General features: G+C 45.3%; 1 protein-coding gene across 2 annotated transcripts; it reads right to left on the bottom strand.

Annotated features, from left to right (window-relative positions):
* Nucleotides 1–1,794: 1,794 nt before the first annotated feature.
* Nucleotides 1,795–14,120, bottom strand: MSL1 (MSL complex subunit 1). 2 transcript variants are annotated; one of them, XM_017642482.3, is made up of 9 exons: nucleotides 12,709–14,120; nucleotides 10,076–10,299; nucleotides 8,660–9,042; nucleotides 6,707–6,754; nucleotides 6,188–6,252; nucleotides 5,473–5,540; nucleotides 4,951–5,075; nucleotides 4,712–4,784; nucleotides 1,795–4,328 (listed from the first exon to the last, which is right to left on the bottom strand). In XM_017642482.3, the coding sequence occupies exons 1-9, from the start codon at nucleotides 13,471–13,473 to the stop codon at nucleotides 4,238–4,240; spliced, it is 1,842 nt and encodes a 613-aa protein (XP_017497971.2). In that variant the 5' UTR covers nucleotides 13,474–14,120; the 3' UTR covers nucleotides 1,795–4,237. The 2 variants fall into 2 exon arrangements, with proteins under 2 accessions (XP_017497971.2, XP_017497972.2); XM_017642483.3 differs by lacking the exon at nucleotides 6,707–6,754.
* Nucleotides 14,121–14,740: the final 620 nt, after the last annotated feature.

Here is a 14,740-nt window from a genome sequence, read left to right as displayed (position 1 = left end):
GGAGGCTCGAGAGCTAATCCCAGCATGCTTCACTTGCGGCTCTGACCGCCCCGCTTTTTAGGGGGAGGGGCTGGGGCAGGGCCGGCGCCCTGCAGCACGTTTGCCAGTGAGGGGGATTGCGCAAATCGGTGACGTGAGGGGGCGTGGCACCATTCCTCACTTGCCTTGGGTAGGCCCCAGGCGAGGAGAGCTGCTCTCAGGCAGTCTTTTCTGTTTCCCAGTCCGGCCATCTTGGGCTTTCCGAGTGAACGTCGTCGACCTGTCATAGCAACACTGAGGCACTGGAGCTGTTTCATGGTTTTCTATTCCCATTTATCTTGTCTACCTTCGTTTTAAGGAGATCATTTTGCTGCATTCGTTTGCTTGGTAAAATCACGGGTCAAGGTAAACACAAAGCCGTTGTGCTGCGTCGGATTTGCCACAGTAGCCTATTTTAAGCTAAAGGGCGAAGGACTTAGTGTTGCAGCGCTAGTGTTTTCCCCGTACACTTTTATTTCCTCTTCTCTCTTTATGTGCCTCCCCACCCCAGCCATCACCTCTCCCAAAGTGCTGGCCGGTATGATGCTGAACTTAACAAAATTTTAGAATCGATTTAAAAAGAAGAGATGATCATAGGAACCGGCGTTGGTTCAATCCTAACATGATCTTAAGGGTTACCAGACGGGTAGATGAAGGATGCTTTGATTTTGGCAAGACATTTCTCAACAATTTAAAAAATTACTTTCTTTGGACTGTAAAAAGGACACGAAAGATCCATGACCTAAGTTATTAGTGCACCTACAGGAGTGCACAATATAAAACAAAGTCACTATGGTGTAGCACAGGATTCTGTCCTGTGTAGTTTTCCAGACTATGGCCAAGGGTCCTGATGGTTGTCAAATATATAGACAGAAAGAAACAACCAGGCATTCCGAATGTCTTTAGAGATAGAATCAGGATCCAAAAAGATCTTAACTGTTTAAACAAGTGGCCAAATGTGACAACTTGTAACTCCAACTCCAAAACCAACTACCTGAGTTCAAAATGAATACATGACTTAGTACTTGTTGGAAAAAAAAGACCTAGAGGGTCTTATTGATCACAAGGTAAATTGATGCAAATAAGTCTGCCAAGTTTAGTGTCTAAATGATAGTCTACCACTTTGCCTTTCAGTTATTTGGCCTGAGTTCCCATTTTCACAGGAGCAAATTGTTCACTCATCCAGAGGGAACTGAAAAATTAAAAATCATTTCTTTTGAGGAACAAGTGTAAGATCTCTGAATGTTTACCATGAAGACTTAGGATAGCCACAGCAATCTTTAACTATTCCAGAGACTATGAAGAAGAGAAATTGATCTTTTTTCATCACTCGGAGGCAAAGTTTCATGAAGTTACAGATTTTGTCAGTAAGAATTTTCTAACATTTAGAAAAAATGTATAGGACAGAAACAAAATATTGGAGCAAAAGCTGGGCTTCACTTGGAATGTTGTCAAGGAGAAATATATTAGGGGTCAGGCTAGATGACCCAAGGTCTTCCCAACTATGAGGTTTTCATTCATTTAGACACCAGGCACCAAGTATCCTACCCTATAATCTCTTGTTTTTAAAGTTGCCAGTTACATGAAAAGAAGCACATAGAAGAAAGATGAAACATATATAGTGCTCATACACAAATGTTAGCAGATACACAAAAGGGAAAATAGTGTGCTTTTCAATTTTATGAAAATCGATTTTTTTCTAATTTTTAAAATCAACAAGCAGAATTATTTAATGCTTCCCAATAAATCTAATAAATTGAAGCAGAAGTTCAAAAATTAACAGCCACAATAGTTTATTTACAGTTGAACTCTTTATAAGATATTTACAAGACAACCAATTTTACACGTCAGAAATGGTATCAAAAGTATGAATTACAACACAGACAACAATATGAAATGGGCATAAAACAAAGCTGAAGTGGACAGACAAGCAATTTCTCTTTTTAATTTAATAACACTAGCTTAAACTTTGTTAAAGAAACAAAGAACTATGTTTTAGGAGAATTGCAGGGCATTCAGTTGAAGATGGAATTTCACAGTGTTGTTTCCCATGTAGGGAAAAAATAAAACTAATTTCCCCCCCACACTCTAACACACTGTAATTCGCTTTTGGAACTTTGCTAATCTACTCTCAAACCTCCTTCTCAACAAACCTCACCTTTTCCAAATGAAAGGAGAATTGATCTAGAAGAGGGAACAATAAAATAAGAGGTCCTAAGTAGAGGGAGAACCAAGGAAATAGAATCCGCTTAAGTCTGGCTAGATAGCACCTCATGGATTCCTCTTAGTCTAGCTCAAATTCATAATCTGAGGAGTGTCCCAGGTAGGGCACAAACATAAAGATTAAATTTGCTAACCCATATCCAAATCAGGAATCCAACAAATGCTGAAAATCAAGAAGAAACTCAGAGGAATCAAGGAACAAAGTAAAGAGACACTGATTGGTCTTTTTTCTTCTTGGGCACATTATAGAGGAACATATCATAGGTCAGAGTAGGAAAGCCAAACAGCTTGTCATATTAAAATGATGGAAAACAAAGAAAATTGGCCCAGTTTTTCTAGAAGTCTCCTTTCTCTCCTTAAGGTGTGAGATGAGAGCCCTTACTGGAGTTAAGTCCTATTTCTCTACATTCTTGCTGCAATGAAGTTCACAGCAGGTTCCCTTGTGGAGAGCCCACTCTCCTAAGCAGATGGAGTTACAAATGAAAACCCATAGCCACACACACACACACAAAGGAGAAATAAAAGCAGCAAGATTATCCAAGAATACTACGTGTGCTGCCGGAACAATTCCTTTAAAAGTTAGGAACACAGATCAACATCTCACAAAAAGCTTTAGCAGTGGGAGGCCCCTGAGGAACTTTGTTTTTCTTCACACAATGGTATCCCAGTCTCTCATACTCCACCAATGGGCCAGCCACACACCCTACATACCTTGGCTTCTCCTCTAAAAGTGCTAATAATCTGGGGACATATTCTCTTTAAGGATAAAAGCCCCTACCTTCTAGGAGATTAGACCCCTACTTGTTTTCACACAATAGTCCTAAAGACTAAAGAAAGGCAATTCCTATATATTTAAGACCAGAGGTCTTGGCTCTATTTCCCTTCCAGATAGTTACAGGGATCTTACATTGAGACCAAAGTGGCCTGGAGCACTGTCCTGAAATTTTTTTTAACAACATGGGGGCAGGTAGGTGGGTTAGGAGGAGACCAAGATGGTACATGTACAAATTTATTTTTACAACGTGAATGGAGAAGCTCATTAGGTATATCTGTTTCAAGATCTAGACATTTGCCAGCCAAAGGAAGCACATTATTTCCACATACACTTCCCCCCCACCCTCCCTATATCTCTATCCCACCACCAAGAGCTTAGCTAAAAGGGTAGAGCCCAACTAAGGAATACTTGAGAAGTGATGTGACACAAGGACGTCTATACAGGTTCTGCCATGCCATTCCCAAATGCCAACTACTTTCATTTAGAGCCATAACTTGTCCAAAACTAACCATTTCTGTTCTCTTTTCCAAAGATTTTACTTTTTGAGGGGTGGGGATGAAATTGTTATCCATTAACTAAGAAAATAATCACAGCCAAACATCCTTTCCCATATAGCTGTATCACAGAATATTCTTAAGAGAATAACTGTCTTTTCAGACATTTATCTACCAGTTCTCCAATCTCTTTTCTACCCTGTGAAGATGTCTTGCTTTATCATTTCACTTTTTATTCCTCTTCTGGTCCTTAAGCTCATGGTGAGGTTTTTGTTTTGTTTTAGGGTAAACACCACTATACTCAAACTATAAGGAAGGGTATACCAGGGTGAGAAGAGTGCCATGTAGGCACAACTCCAAAGGCAGGGGTTGCTTCATCTTCCACAAGTTTAATGAAGAGAGCCCTTTTACCCCTTGAACATATGCAAATGCATAGAAGCAGACCCCTGAAGCTTCCAAATCTGCCATCCTATAGATTTAGTTTGAGAGCTCATTTTCCCGAAAAGAGAAAAGAAATTGCAGTCACCTTCCATAATTCACAATTAGCCCAATGAAAGCTTATGTGAAGTCAGTGATGAAAACAAAACCAAGATCAAGGGAGTATGGAAGGGCATTATCAGCGAATGAAAACATACATAAGGACACAGGTCACATATACAGGTCTCTGCCACTCTTTGGGAATGGCATGCTACAACTATCTGAAGACAGAAGGTTCTTGCCAGCCCAGCTATTTCCTACATGTCCGGTGAGGTGTTTGCTTCTTCTGGATCTCCAACCTGCATCGGCTACGCTCATCCAACCAGGGCAGCTCAAAATTTCTGGCAAAAAAGGAAATCAGTTTGAAAGACTACAAGGTATTTAGTGTGGACATTAGAGAACTCCAAATATACTTTATACCTCACCACTCCTAGCCCTGACTCCTAAGTTCCAAGTTTGGAAAGTTTTTCCTGTCTCAAAGCCAGAGCAACAGTGTGCTAGTTAATTGATTGAATAATCTATTTCTAACTCAAAAAGCAAGCCTCAAAAAGCTGGCTTGGGAATCTTATCACTTGCAAGAGCTACTTATCTAGGTAGCCTCATTTTTGTGGAAGAACCATGGCTAACCACCTGTTGCACCTTATCTAGGCTTTCATGAAGTCTGAAAGGGAGGTAAAGTGCAGACTACCTGAGAGGGAATGGGGAGAAAAAACTTTATACTTACTGTGGAGTTAATTTTGGTAATGGTTGTCCAAATGCTACAACAGGCAAGAAGGGGGTAATCATCAAACTTTCAACTATGAAGAAAACCAGATGAGACCTTATTAGTGATATAGATGAGATATGCCTAGCAACTATACCCACTCCAAAATGCTGTTCATTCATTCAAAGCATGTTGTATCCTGGAGACTTGCACCCTTTTTCTTCTTAAAAAACCTACTCTTTTAGACAGACAAAACTTACCATCATCTGGCTCAGGGAAAAATGAGGTAACCTCAGGCTCAGATTCCTGAATTCCTTTCTTTTTATACATTCTGAGCTGCAGTCGCTGTAAAATTCTTTGTTCCCTGATCCTCTGAATATCCCATCTGGGAAAACAAACCAGACAAACAAAACAAACCCAACATTACTGAAAACCTGCTCTATAAAAGCAACTCATACAATCCATATGCAAGGGAGATTTTTGCTGACTCTTCTTGATTGGGGTTGGGTAGGGGGGTCTTGTATAGAGAACTGCCTGCTATTTAGGTTTAGTTGTCCAAGTCAAATGTTGGTGTTCCAGAGAGTGGAACTGAGAAAGGCCATACATGAAGAAAAAGAGGCCAACATCTTCACCTACAACAACTACCACTTGAAATTAAGATAATGAATTGGGAAGCCAGTAATGTCAGAGTGCTCAGAGGCCCAGGACTCTCCACCATCTGGGCGGGCATGGTCAGGTTCCTGGGGCTCAGCTATTCCCAGGATGAACATCTCTAGCTTTACCTTTTCCTTCTCTTCTCATCCAGCTCCAGTTTTGCATGCCGCTTTGCAAACACACTGTCATCCAGGTTCTGTGTGAGGAATAGCAGCCAATAAGCTATTTATCACCATGTGACACATGTATGCTAACTCATTTCCAGTTTCCAGGAATGTAAAATCTTTCACCTTCACGTCCCACCTGAGTCTGTGAGTTCTATGGATATCATGGGAACCTCCTGGTAACAGAATCAACAAAACACTTATTCCTTTTCCCACCTCTACCCCCTTTGCAGAATCTCCAAATGTCAAAATCATTTCTGTAACTTTCTGAGGTGAAAGTCATATCAAACTGAAATAACCTGAGACTGTCATAAACCCTCCCTACTGCCATACTTTGTGAAAATCTGAGTTTAAAATAAGTATCAAACTTTTAAGAGTCAAATGAGTTTGGAATATATAATTTTGTTGCTGAGAAGTACATGCTAACTTTTCTACTTAGCATGAAATCTAGCTTTGTTTTGAAGACTCCTGAGCTATTTATTTTTTGATAAATCACTTAACCACTCTGGACCCCCATTTTCTCATCTGTACAACAAAGAATTTGGACTAGATAATCTCACAAGTTCCCTCTGGCTTTAAATTTTCATTAACCCATTTATACAGTTACTACAAGATATTCGAGTTATATCCCCATTTCTACTCTCTCACTCCTTTCCACTGACAGGTCTTGGGTACCTACCTCCAAAAGGTCTGAAGGATTTGGGTCCCTTAGAGGCTCTACTGAGTGGTCCCTCCAAGAAGGAACTGAAAAAAAGAAAGAAAAAGAAAAAGAAAGGGAGGAGGGGTGGAACCACCCTTAAGTCCAAGGTCACAAAACCCTACTATTCACTAGGACAAGAGGTTTCTCCCCAAATAAGACCAAGTTACCAAAGTGATAGGAATCCATTCTATGGCCTCGCCTGAAGCCATATTCAGTGTCCTTGCTATGATATACAAGAACCTAAAATGCCATTGCAGTCTGCCCAACACAGGATCACAAAAAACCCTAAGCCAATACCTGACAATTCACATAATGGATGCTATTGCAGTTCCTGAAAAACAACTGAAATTTGCAGTCATTTTGAAATCTACAGAGTAATCATACACCAAGCAATCTCACTCTTCCACATCCAGCTGATGGAGAATGCGAGTCCCAACCATCCACCATCCCAACAACCCCCACCCCAGCCCCAGCCAGCACGATTCCTATTCTACTCACCAGCCAAGACTGAAGTTTCTCCTGCAACACTTGATGGCATCAGACACCCTAAATAATGCAGGAAAGAAGAATCATCTCAGTGTAAAAAGAAAAAATGCCCATACCCAAAATGGAGGAAAGGATCATCACTGAAGTTCTCACTAGGAAGCCATTTTGGTTTTTGAGTTGTTCTTTTGAGAATTTCTCTCTGGGGGAGGGGAAGAGGGAACAACAGACAAAAGAAAAGAAAATAAGCCCACCACTTTTTTTTTTACACTGAGACGACTTCTTTTCTTCATTATTTAGGGTGGTTTCCCTGCAACAGTTGATGGCCAAGGATATCAAACCTTAAACTCAGAACATGGCAGGTGAGTAAAAGTTGACCCTATTTTTCAAATAAAAGATCAATGTTCTCAAAACTTACATATGTAGTCTTCTTAAACAGCTCCCTCCTCCCTCCAAACAACTACCTTGCTGGTCCAGCCTGAACAACATGCACAAAAGACTTTGGCTTCCTTAGAACAAGCCATTGAGACTTCCTCTTGAGATAGGGGCATCAAGAATAAGGATTGACACATTTGTTCACAACTCAGGCTCCTCAAAGGGCTGGGATCCCCCCAATCAGACTCTTTCTGTACTGCTATGCCCACAGTCTTAGAGGTGTTTGGGATTTTCTGTACTAGGGCAGATAGGGTTTTCAAAAACAGCCAGTCACACAGAACAGCTCTGAACCAAGCCATTTCCCAATTCCGGATGGGAAGTTGCTTCACAGTTTCTCTTAAGTTGTTACACAGCATTGCCCTGGCAGCAAGAAGGTTAACCATTAAGGATGAACTTGTTCAACTGACTGAACCAACAAAAAACCTGAACCTAGATCAGGATCCTGGTCTAGCTCATGTACTCAAATGTGAGGCCTAATGAATTTTAGATAATTAAGAAGAGTCATCTATCTTCCCCACTTTTTTTGTCATCAGAACAGCCAAACAAAGCCTGGAGAACGCTCTTGTCTCTTTGGAACAGATTCCCATCCCCATCCCTGCTAAGGCAAGACACAGTGGTAGGAACTTGAGGCTGTGGCTCTACCCAAGGCTTCCCCCCAGCATCACCCCAGAGCACCCACAGTGACTGTCATAGACTAACATTACATGATTAAAGACACATTGCAGTTACTGATTGATGTAGGAATAGGGGAGCATCTCTGTGTGGAAGCCATAAAGAAAAAAGGGAATGAAGACCAAGGTCCCACACCCCACACCCTCCCAAAGCAGCTCAAATATCCCAAGATAGTCCTTATTGTTTGAAAAATAGTTTGTAGACCATTTTATTTAAATATATGAACAACCAATGGGCTACTGCAATCCAAGTAAACTCTTCACATTTAGAACCTTTGTGAAGTATATAGTAAGATAAAGTAAGACTGTTGGTCTTTGGCAGATTCCTCCTGCCCCCCAGACCGGGACATAGAGATACAGATAAATGTTTATATTGTTAAAGAGCGGAGGCCCAGGTGAAATTCGCCACCCCAAGCTGGCTCCCCAACCCAAAAATTACCATTGGCCCCTGAGAATACCCAAAGACCACCCTCCCAGATTTCACACAATATCAATTGCAGGAACAGTCGTGCATGGCAAAGTATAAGTTCTATGCATTTCACAGCACAGAAAACCCTTCTTTCAGAGGGCATGCAAGTTGCCGGAGATTACACCCCCAAGTCTGGTGCTCTTGTGGTGAGCAACTTACTGGCAAACACATCTCCCAGTGTTGTAAGCAGGCAAATACATTGAGCACATTTTGCTGTAATTCCATCTATTTGCAATGCCTGCACAGTGTCTGTCTCTGGCTGTTAACTTACTCATTCTTGACAGAACTCTGCTTTATTGATTGCACTTTTTTAAAAATGCCAAAGGCATTTTCACACTTGTTAGCTTGACCGCCACCACTAGGGTATAAGAGCAAGTGTTCTCTATGCCTTACTTGCTACAGTCTCCTCCTTCTTTGGAGAGGATTCCCGTAATGGTAACGGTGATGGGGGAGGCTGGTGCCAACGACACAAATACATTTCTGTGGTGGAAAGGTACGGCAAATCTTCTATCTCACTTGAGAAGGTTTTCTCCTTGGGATGAGTGCTGGGTCCCTTCTGGGGAGTGGAGAGTCTTGGCGGGGTGTCCACTGAAGACCGGGGCTTTTCTGGAGTTTCTTGGCTCCTCAATTCACGTTTACAAACAGTTTCAGATAAGGAACCACAGGGTTCCTCTTTAATGGGAGAGTGCTTAGGAGTTTTTGTTTTGACTTTTGAAAATTCAGGAGCCAGCTTTTTAACAGGAATCTTTCTTTCTGTACTTCCAAATGGAGATTTCCTATTAGATAGGGAAGAAAACATAAAATGTATTGACTTTTGAATAAAATCTGATTTAATTACATTTTGGGGCAAGAGAATAAACTAGTTCTCTTGCCCCAAAGTGACCAGTATTCAGGAATCTAAATAACTGGGTTCACTTGTCAGTCATGAGCAAGAACAACCTCATGCTTACCAGTATATATTATAGGTCCTTAGTAAATGTTTGTTGAACAAACAAGTTTCCATGTTTAAGAACCTCTGATAGTATCCTATTGCCTACTGTATCTAGAAAGGTTCCTATTTTATTCAAGATCCTTTAGCTACATTAGGAGCCACTACCTTGTCACCTATTTCAGTCTTGTTGACCAGATACCAGGCTCTTATTTTTCCCCCCAGCCTCATACCATGCTAACTACAATCTCAGTTTCTTTCCTTTTGCTGTCTGTTGGCTCTTTTTCTCCCACTAATCTCTCCCTACCAACACACACTCCTAGAATGCCATCTCCTTTCCTTTTTACCAACCTAAATTCTATACTTCTTTTTCAAGATCCATCTCCTCCTCAATTTCACTATTCTAACTCATAATACTCTTTAATGTCCCTGAATCTTACAAAACTCAGTTTGTATCACTGTTCTCTATCTGCATATTTTACTGCAGTTGAATTCTGAGTTTTCAAAATTTTATGCCATCCTTACAGCTAGACTAATTTCTTTGAGTCCAAGGACAGTTAGATCTTACTTTTTTGTCTACCAATGCCTAACATAATGAATGAATTTAATACTTCCTAACTAAAAATGAACTGCTATAGTTTTAAAAGCTCAGCTGTCCCATTTGTTGCCCATTCTGTTTCTGATGTACTCTGCATTCTGTGATCACTACTGTCAAAAAAGTTCCTAACAGATGTTTCAAGATATTTTCTCAGCATGGAAGGCTCATAATTTAGGGTATGGTTGTATTAAAACTAATTCATAAATCCCAATCCCCTACTCTCAGTCACTGAAAACAAGTGTCCTCATCATGTCCAGACAGTGTAACAAAGTTATCAGCACACCTTTTGTGTCCCTTTCCACTCCGCCCACATGAGAAAGGCTTGGGAGGCAGAGTCTGGGATGTCTCCGAAAGCTCTGGCTGGCACTCCAGTTTAATTTTCTCAGATAGGTCCGTTTCCTCTCTCTCTTCAGTTTCATAGCCCTGAAACAGCTTGTGTCTTTCTTTCTCGTTATCCTTCTTTACCAGCTGCATCCGCCTTTCCATACGTTCAATCCGAGCAAGGAGCTAGAAGAGAAGTGGCAAATGCATACTTAAAACAGAAAAAAAATAAACACAGGTACTTATTTCCATTTATAAATCAATATGGTCTTCTGCCTCTTTCCATGGATCACAGCAATTTATTTTTAGTAGGCAGACATTAACCGATTAGTTTTCCTTAAACACAATAGAGAAGACAAGGTATACTGCTTAATTGTAAGGGCTAATCTAGTTGGGGAGGAGCATGGGGGAATTTGTAGTTCATTCCTCTGAAAGAAAATCTTCTTCACTGGGAGGGGTGACAACATGCCTTTTAAATGGCATGGTCTCTGCTACTGCTAACCACGTGGCTCCAAGTCAGTTTGGGAGTTTCCAGAATTAACCTTTATGTTCTTTTAGGAGGCCCTAAGGTTCTCCAAATCCTGTCCTCTCTACCTCCACTCCTATAAATGCTATACACAAAGGCAAAGTCCAACCAGTACATTGAGAAGGAATTAAGAGCTCATAAAGTACCACTATGGATTACAATGTTATTTGAAAGGGGTAAGTCGGGGGTGGGGGTGGGTGCCATCTAAACAATGAATACTCAATTTGGAAGAATTATAATTGAAACCAGTGCCCATAAATCACTATTGATAATGATAACATGCCTATTGCTTTGCATTTGCAATAACAGAAAAAATACCTATTTATCTAAATATTGATTAAAAACAAAGTCTCTTAACTCTAATTAAGGAGAGAACTATATAAACAGAAAATGCAAGTCTATTATCATTGAAAACTTCACATTAAAGTGTTCTAAGGTGCCAGCTGTGCTTATACCCTATAACAAGAATTTTACTTGCATTAGACAGTGATATTAATGTTGTCTTCATTACATCTACTTAGTTGCACAGATTTCAGTAGAGGCCAAACAACAACTGGAATAAGAGAAACAAGCTTAAGCAACGCTAAGACTGCAATACACAACAGAAGCAACAAACGCCAAGTTTAGAGACACTCTATCCTTAACTCACCCCACTTTTCTTGCCTACGAAAGTCTGCAAAGGGGCCATTACCTCAGGAACTGAGCAGAAACCTCCACAATCAGCAGAGTCCCCCTGTCAGCCATACTCTCCTTTCATCTTGTTTTGATTCACAGCCTTACTTAACCATGGTTTGTGAGTGACATTCCCTTGATTTCTTCTCCTTCACTGGTCCATCCCCCTGCACCCGGGTGAGGATATGTGTTGTAATTACAGTACCATCACACCCCTAGACTGCAGTACAGTAGCTGAGCACTGCCACCTCCATGTTGAGTAACTTCCACAAATCAACACCATGAGATATTTTAATGAGACCTGCCCCAGCTCCCATTCCACCTTGCAGAATGCATTCTCCAATAAACAGCCGCTGCCTGATGCGATTCATTTGGAAAGCAGACAACATGAATAGCCCTCTGCTCCCCTGCTCAGCCCTTGGTGCACACAACACCGGGAGAGGGTGGGGGAAGGAGAGAGGCTGCTGCAGCCTGAACACAATTGTAGAAACCATGTTTATTTTTAGGCAGCTATAAGGTATGCTAGCACAGTAATACCCCACCACCACAGCTTCCCTGATAACTGAAGGAATATGTTTTAACACATAAGGTACCCTTTGCTACTGCTGCAGTGAAAACAAGCCTAGATAGTCATGCTCCTCAGAAATACAAAGAAATGATAAATGACTTTCTTATTACCTTAAGATTCCAGAACAGGGATTTGGAGGGATGGGGGAGTCTACTTAATAAACTTTCTTTCCCCTGATGCCCTTAAAATCTACCAGCCTCTAAACACCATGCTTATACAAGGGAGCTAGTCTATGGGTCATGTTCTATAACTGAGATTCCTATTAAAAACTGTCTGAAATCAAAGGCGGTGAGTCCCTTAACATCATTTAGGAAAACTTAAATAGGATTTCACTGTGAATCACCTCTGCTCTTCTGCCAATTAAAAAGCCTACTACCCTCCTATCTAAAGATGCTACAGCAATGCAACAGCTGCTATGTCCCGTTCTTCCAGAATGGCATTTCTTACACAGAAGCTCTTTTAATTTTAACCCCTTTCGTAAGGCCACCACATATTCATCCCACCTTTTTATTTTCAACTCCCCACAAATCAGGTCTTTTCCCACTCTAAATGTCTTTCCCACAAGTCTGAGGCTGTCATTTTAAATTAACCCTTTGGCTCCTGAAACCTCCCCTCCCCCACTCTGAGAGGTTACCCTTTAACCCTTCCCTCCCATCCAACGTGTTTGTGAGCCTCGCTTGCAAGGCCCCGGCACTTAAGATACTCCTTTGCTGGTGGCCAACCTCCTTACCCCTAACCAAGGGATACCTTAACCTCCTACAACACCCCCGCCCCCGAGCATGCGCACAACTCGCTCCTCACCCCCAACGCACGTTAACCCCTCCCGTACCGTGTCTCTTTCTGACTTCAGCTCCTCGATCTCCTTTTCCTTGGCCTGCAGCTGCTGCTGCTGCTGTTCGATGAGGTCCAATTGCAGCAGAAGGATTTGTTTGAGGCAGGCGGCTTGACTGGAGGCTCCCGAGCCGCCGCCACCCCCAAGAGGGCTCTTCCTCATACTCTTCCATCTGCCCTCGCTGGCCGCCAGAGTCCCGGCGGTGGCAGTGGGCGCGAGGGGTGGCGGCCCAGGCAGAGGTAGTGGTGGGGGTCCCGCCGGGTCCGAGGCGGTGGCAGCTGGGGCAGCCGCCCCACCCTTGTCCCCAGCCCAGGGCGTAGGCTCTTTGGCCGCCGCCACGAGAGAGCCCGTCTGAATGGGCAGCACCGCCTGATACTTGGGTCGGGGACTGCAGCCGGCTCCGGCTGCCGCTGGCTCCCCCCCAATGCCGGCTTGTTTGGTGGCCGGGGGCGGACAGGGCAAGGGCACCGAGCCGCCCCAGCTCTCTTCCTGCTGCCCGGGGGCCCCGGCCGGGAGTAACAAGCTCCGGCCCTTGCCGCCGCAGCCGGCCGGGGAGGGCGCGGGGCTCCCGCCCTGGGAGGAGGCCAGCGGGGGCCCCGGTTCCTTGAGCTTACGGTGCCGGGGGAGGAAGTGGGCTTCGGCCGCCCCGGGCTCGTCCTCTGGCCCGCCCAGCGCCGCAGCCCGCTCGTAGTCCAGTCGCTGCTCAGGATTGCCGCCGGCAGGGGCCGCGGCCGCCTTGAACACTGCGGATCTCATGGTCATAGTGGTCCGGGGCAGCGCCGGGGACCGCGACGGAGGAGGGGGTGGGAAAGGGGCGAGGTGCGGGGGGTCGAGGACGGAGGAGGGGGAGGGGAGTTTGGCGGGCTCGCCTCAGCAGTGCGACAGCAGGCCTCGGTTAGTGCGGCTTCTCCGGGGCCCGGGCGCCATCCCGCCGGCGTGCGGAGAAGTGGAGGCCGCGGCTGAGGCCCGCCGCCGGCCCATGGGGGCCTCGCCGCCGCCTCTGCTGCCGCCGCCGCCGCCTCCTTCGCCTCAAAGGCAGGAGCTCGCACCCAGCCGCCCCCGAGCTCATCCCCGGAGCTCGCTTCGGCCCCCCCTGGCCCGGCCGGGCCCGCCTCGTCTCCCCACCCCACACCCCCCTTCCCCGCCCCGGCCCCCCGCCCCGGAGCTCGCCTCAGCCGCCCCGAGCCTCCATTTCCCCCCCCCCTCTTCAGGAGGGGTGGGAGGGATGGGTCCGCCCAAAGCCCTCCTACTCCGAGAGGGGGTCTGTCGCTTCCCTCGGGGGTCTCTGCCGCTCGGGGTTCCCTCCCCCCCAGTCACTCCCGGCGCCTCAGCGTTTCCCTTTAAAAAAACGGAGCCGCTCGTAGCCGCCACAGCCGCAGCCGCCGCCGACAGGAGGGCGCATGCGCAGGGAGGGAAGCGGGCGGGAGCAAACCGGGCGCTGAGAGGATAGAGGCGGGCCGCACAATTGTAAAAGGGGCCGCCGCTGCCGCCTCGAGGGGGACGGGAGGGGTGCGGCCGCGAGGGCTCCGGGCAAGGGGGCCCGGCGAGGGGATGCCAGAGATAAGGGGCTAGGACGGAGGCGCCCGCGGAGGCGCGGGGTGAAAGTGGGCCGCCGGGGAAGGGTCAGTAGGTGGGAAGAAAGGGCGAGGGCGGTGTCTGGTGGATGGGGAATACGGAGGCTCCCGGAGGAAAAGGAGCGCGAGAGAATGTAGTTGAGAGGAAGGAAGGGGCGTCAGGAGGCAGATGCGACCTCCGTGGAAGTGTAGCGGGCGCTCCAAGTCCCCGGCCTGCGCTGGGCGGCCCCTTCCCCGGGCTTCCTGGCAGCCCGCCTGGCCCTCGAGGAAGGGGCCCCGCTGCCCCGCACTCCTCCTGGATCCGAGTCAGGATTCAGGCTCCTCTTGGAGCCTGTGGGTGTTTTCTGGGGGGTAGAATTCTAACCCCTCCACTCTCTCCCTCCTCAGAGCCCCACACTTGTATAGGAGAGAATGAAGTTCTTTGTCTCTAAGGGATGCAGACGAGAACGGAGGGA

The sequence above is a fragment of the Manis javanica genome, chromosome 4 (genome assembly GCF_040802235.1).
Source record: "Manis javanica isolate MJ-LG chromosome 4, MJ_LKY, whole genome shotgun sequence".
NCBI classification, from domain to species: Eukaryota; Metazoa; Chordata; class Mammalia; order Pholidota; family Manidae; genus Manis; species Manis javanica.
The sequence above is the reverse complement of the archived record's forward strand: the minus strand, read 5'-3'. Positions and strand labels throughout refer to the sequence as shown.

Coding starts and splice junctions, on each gene's coding strand:
- MSL1 (XM_017642482.3), bottom strand. CDS start 13,473: ATGACCATGAGATCCGCAGTGTTCAAGGCGGCCGCGGCCCCTGCCGGC. Junction 10,300..12,708: donor TGAAGTCAGAAAGAGACACG/GTACGGGAGGGG, acceptor CTTCTCTTCTAG/CTCCTTGCTCGGATTGAACG. Junction 9,043..10,075: donor AGTGGAAAGGGACACAAAAG/GTGTGCTGATAA, acceptor CCTATCTAATAG/GAAATCTCCATTTGGAAGTA.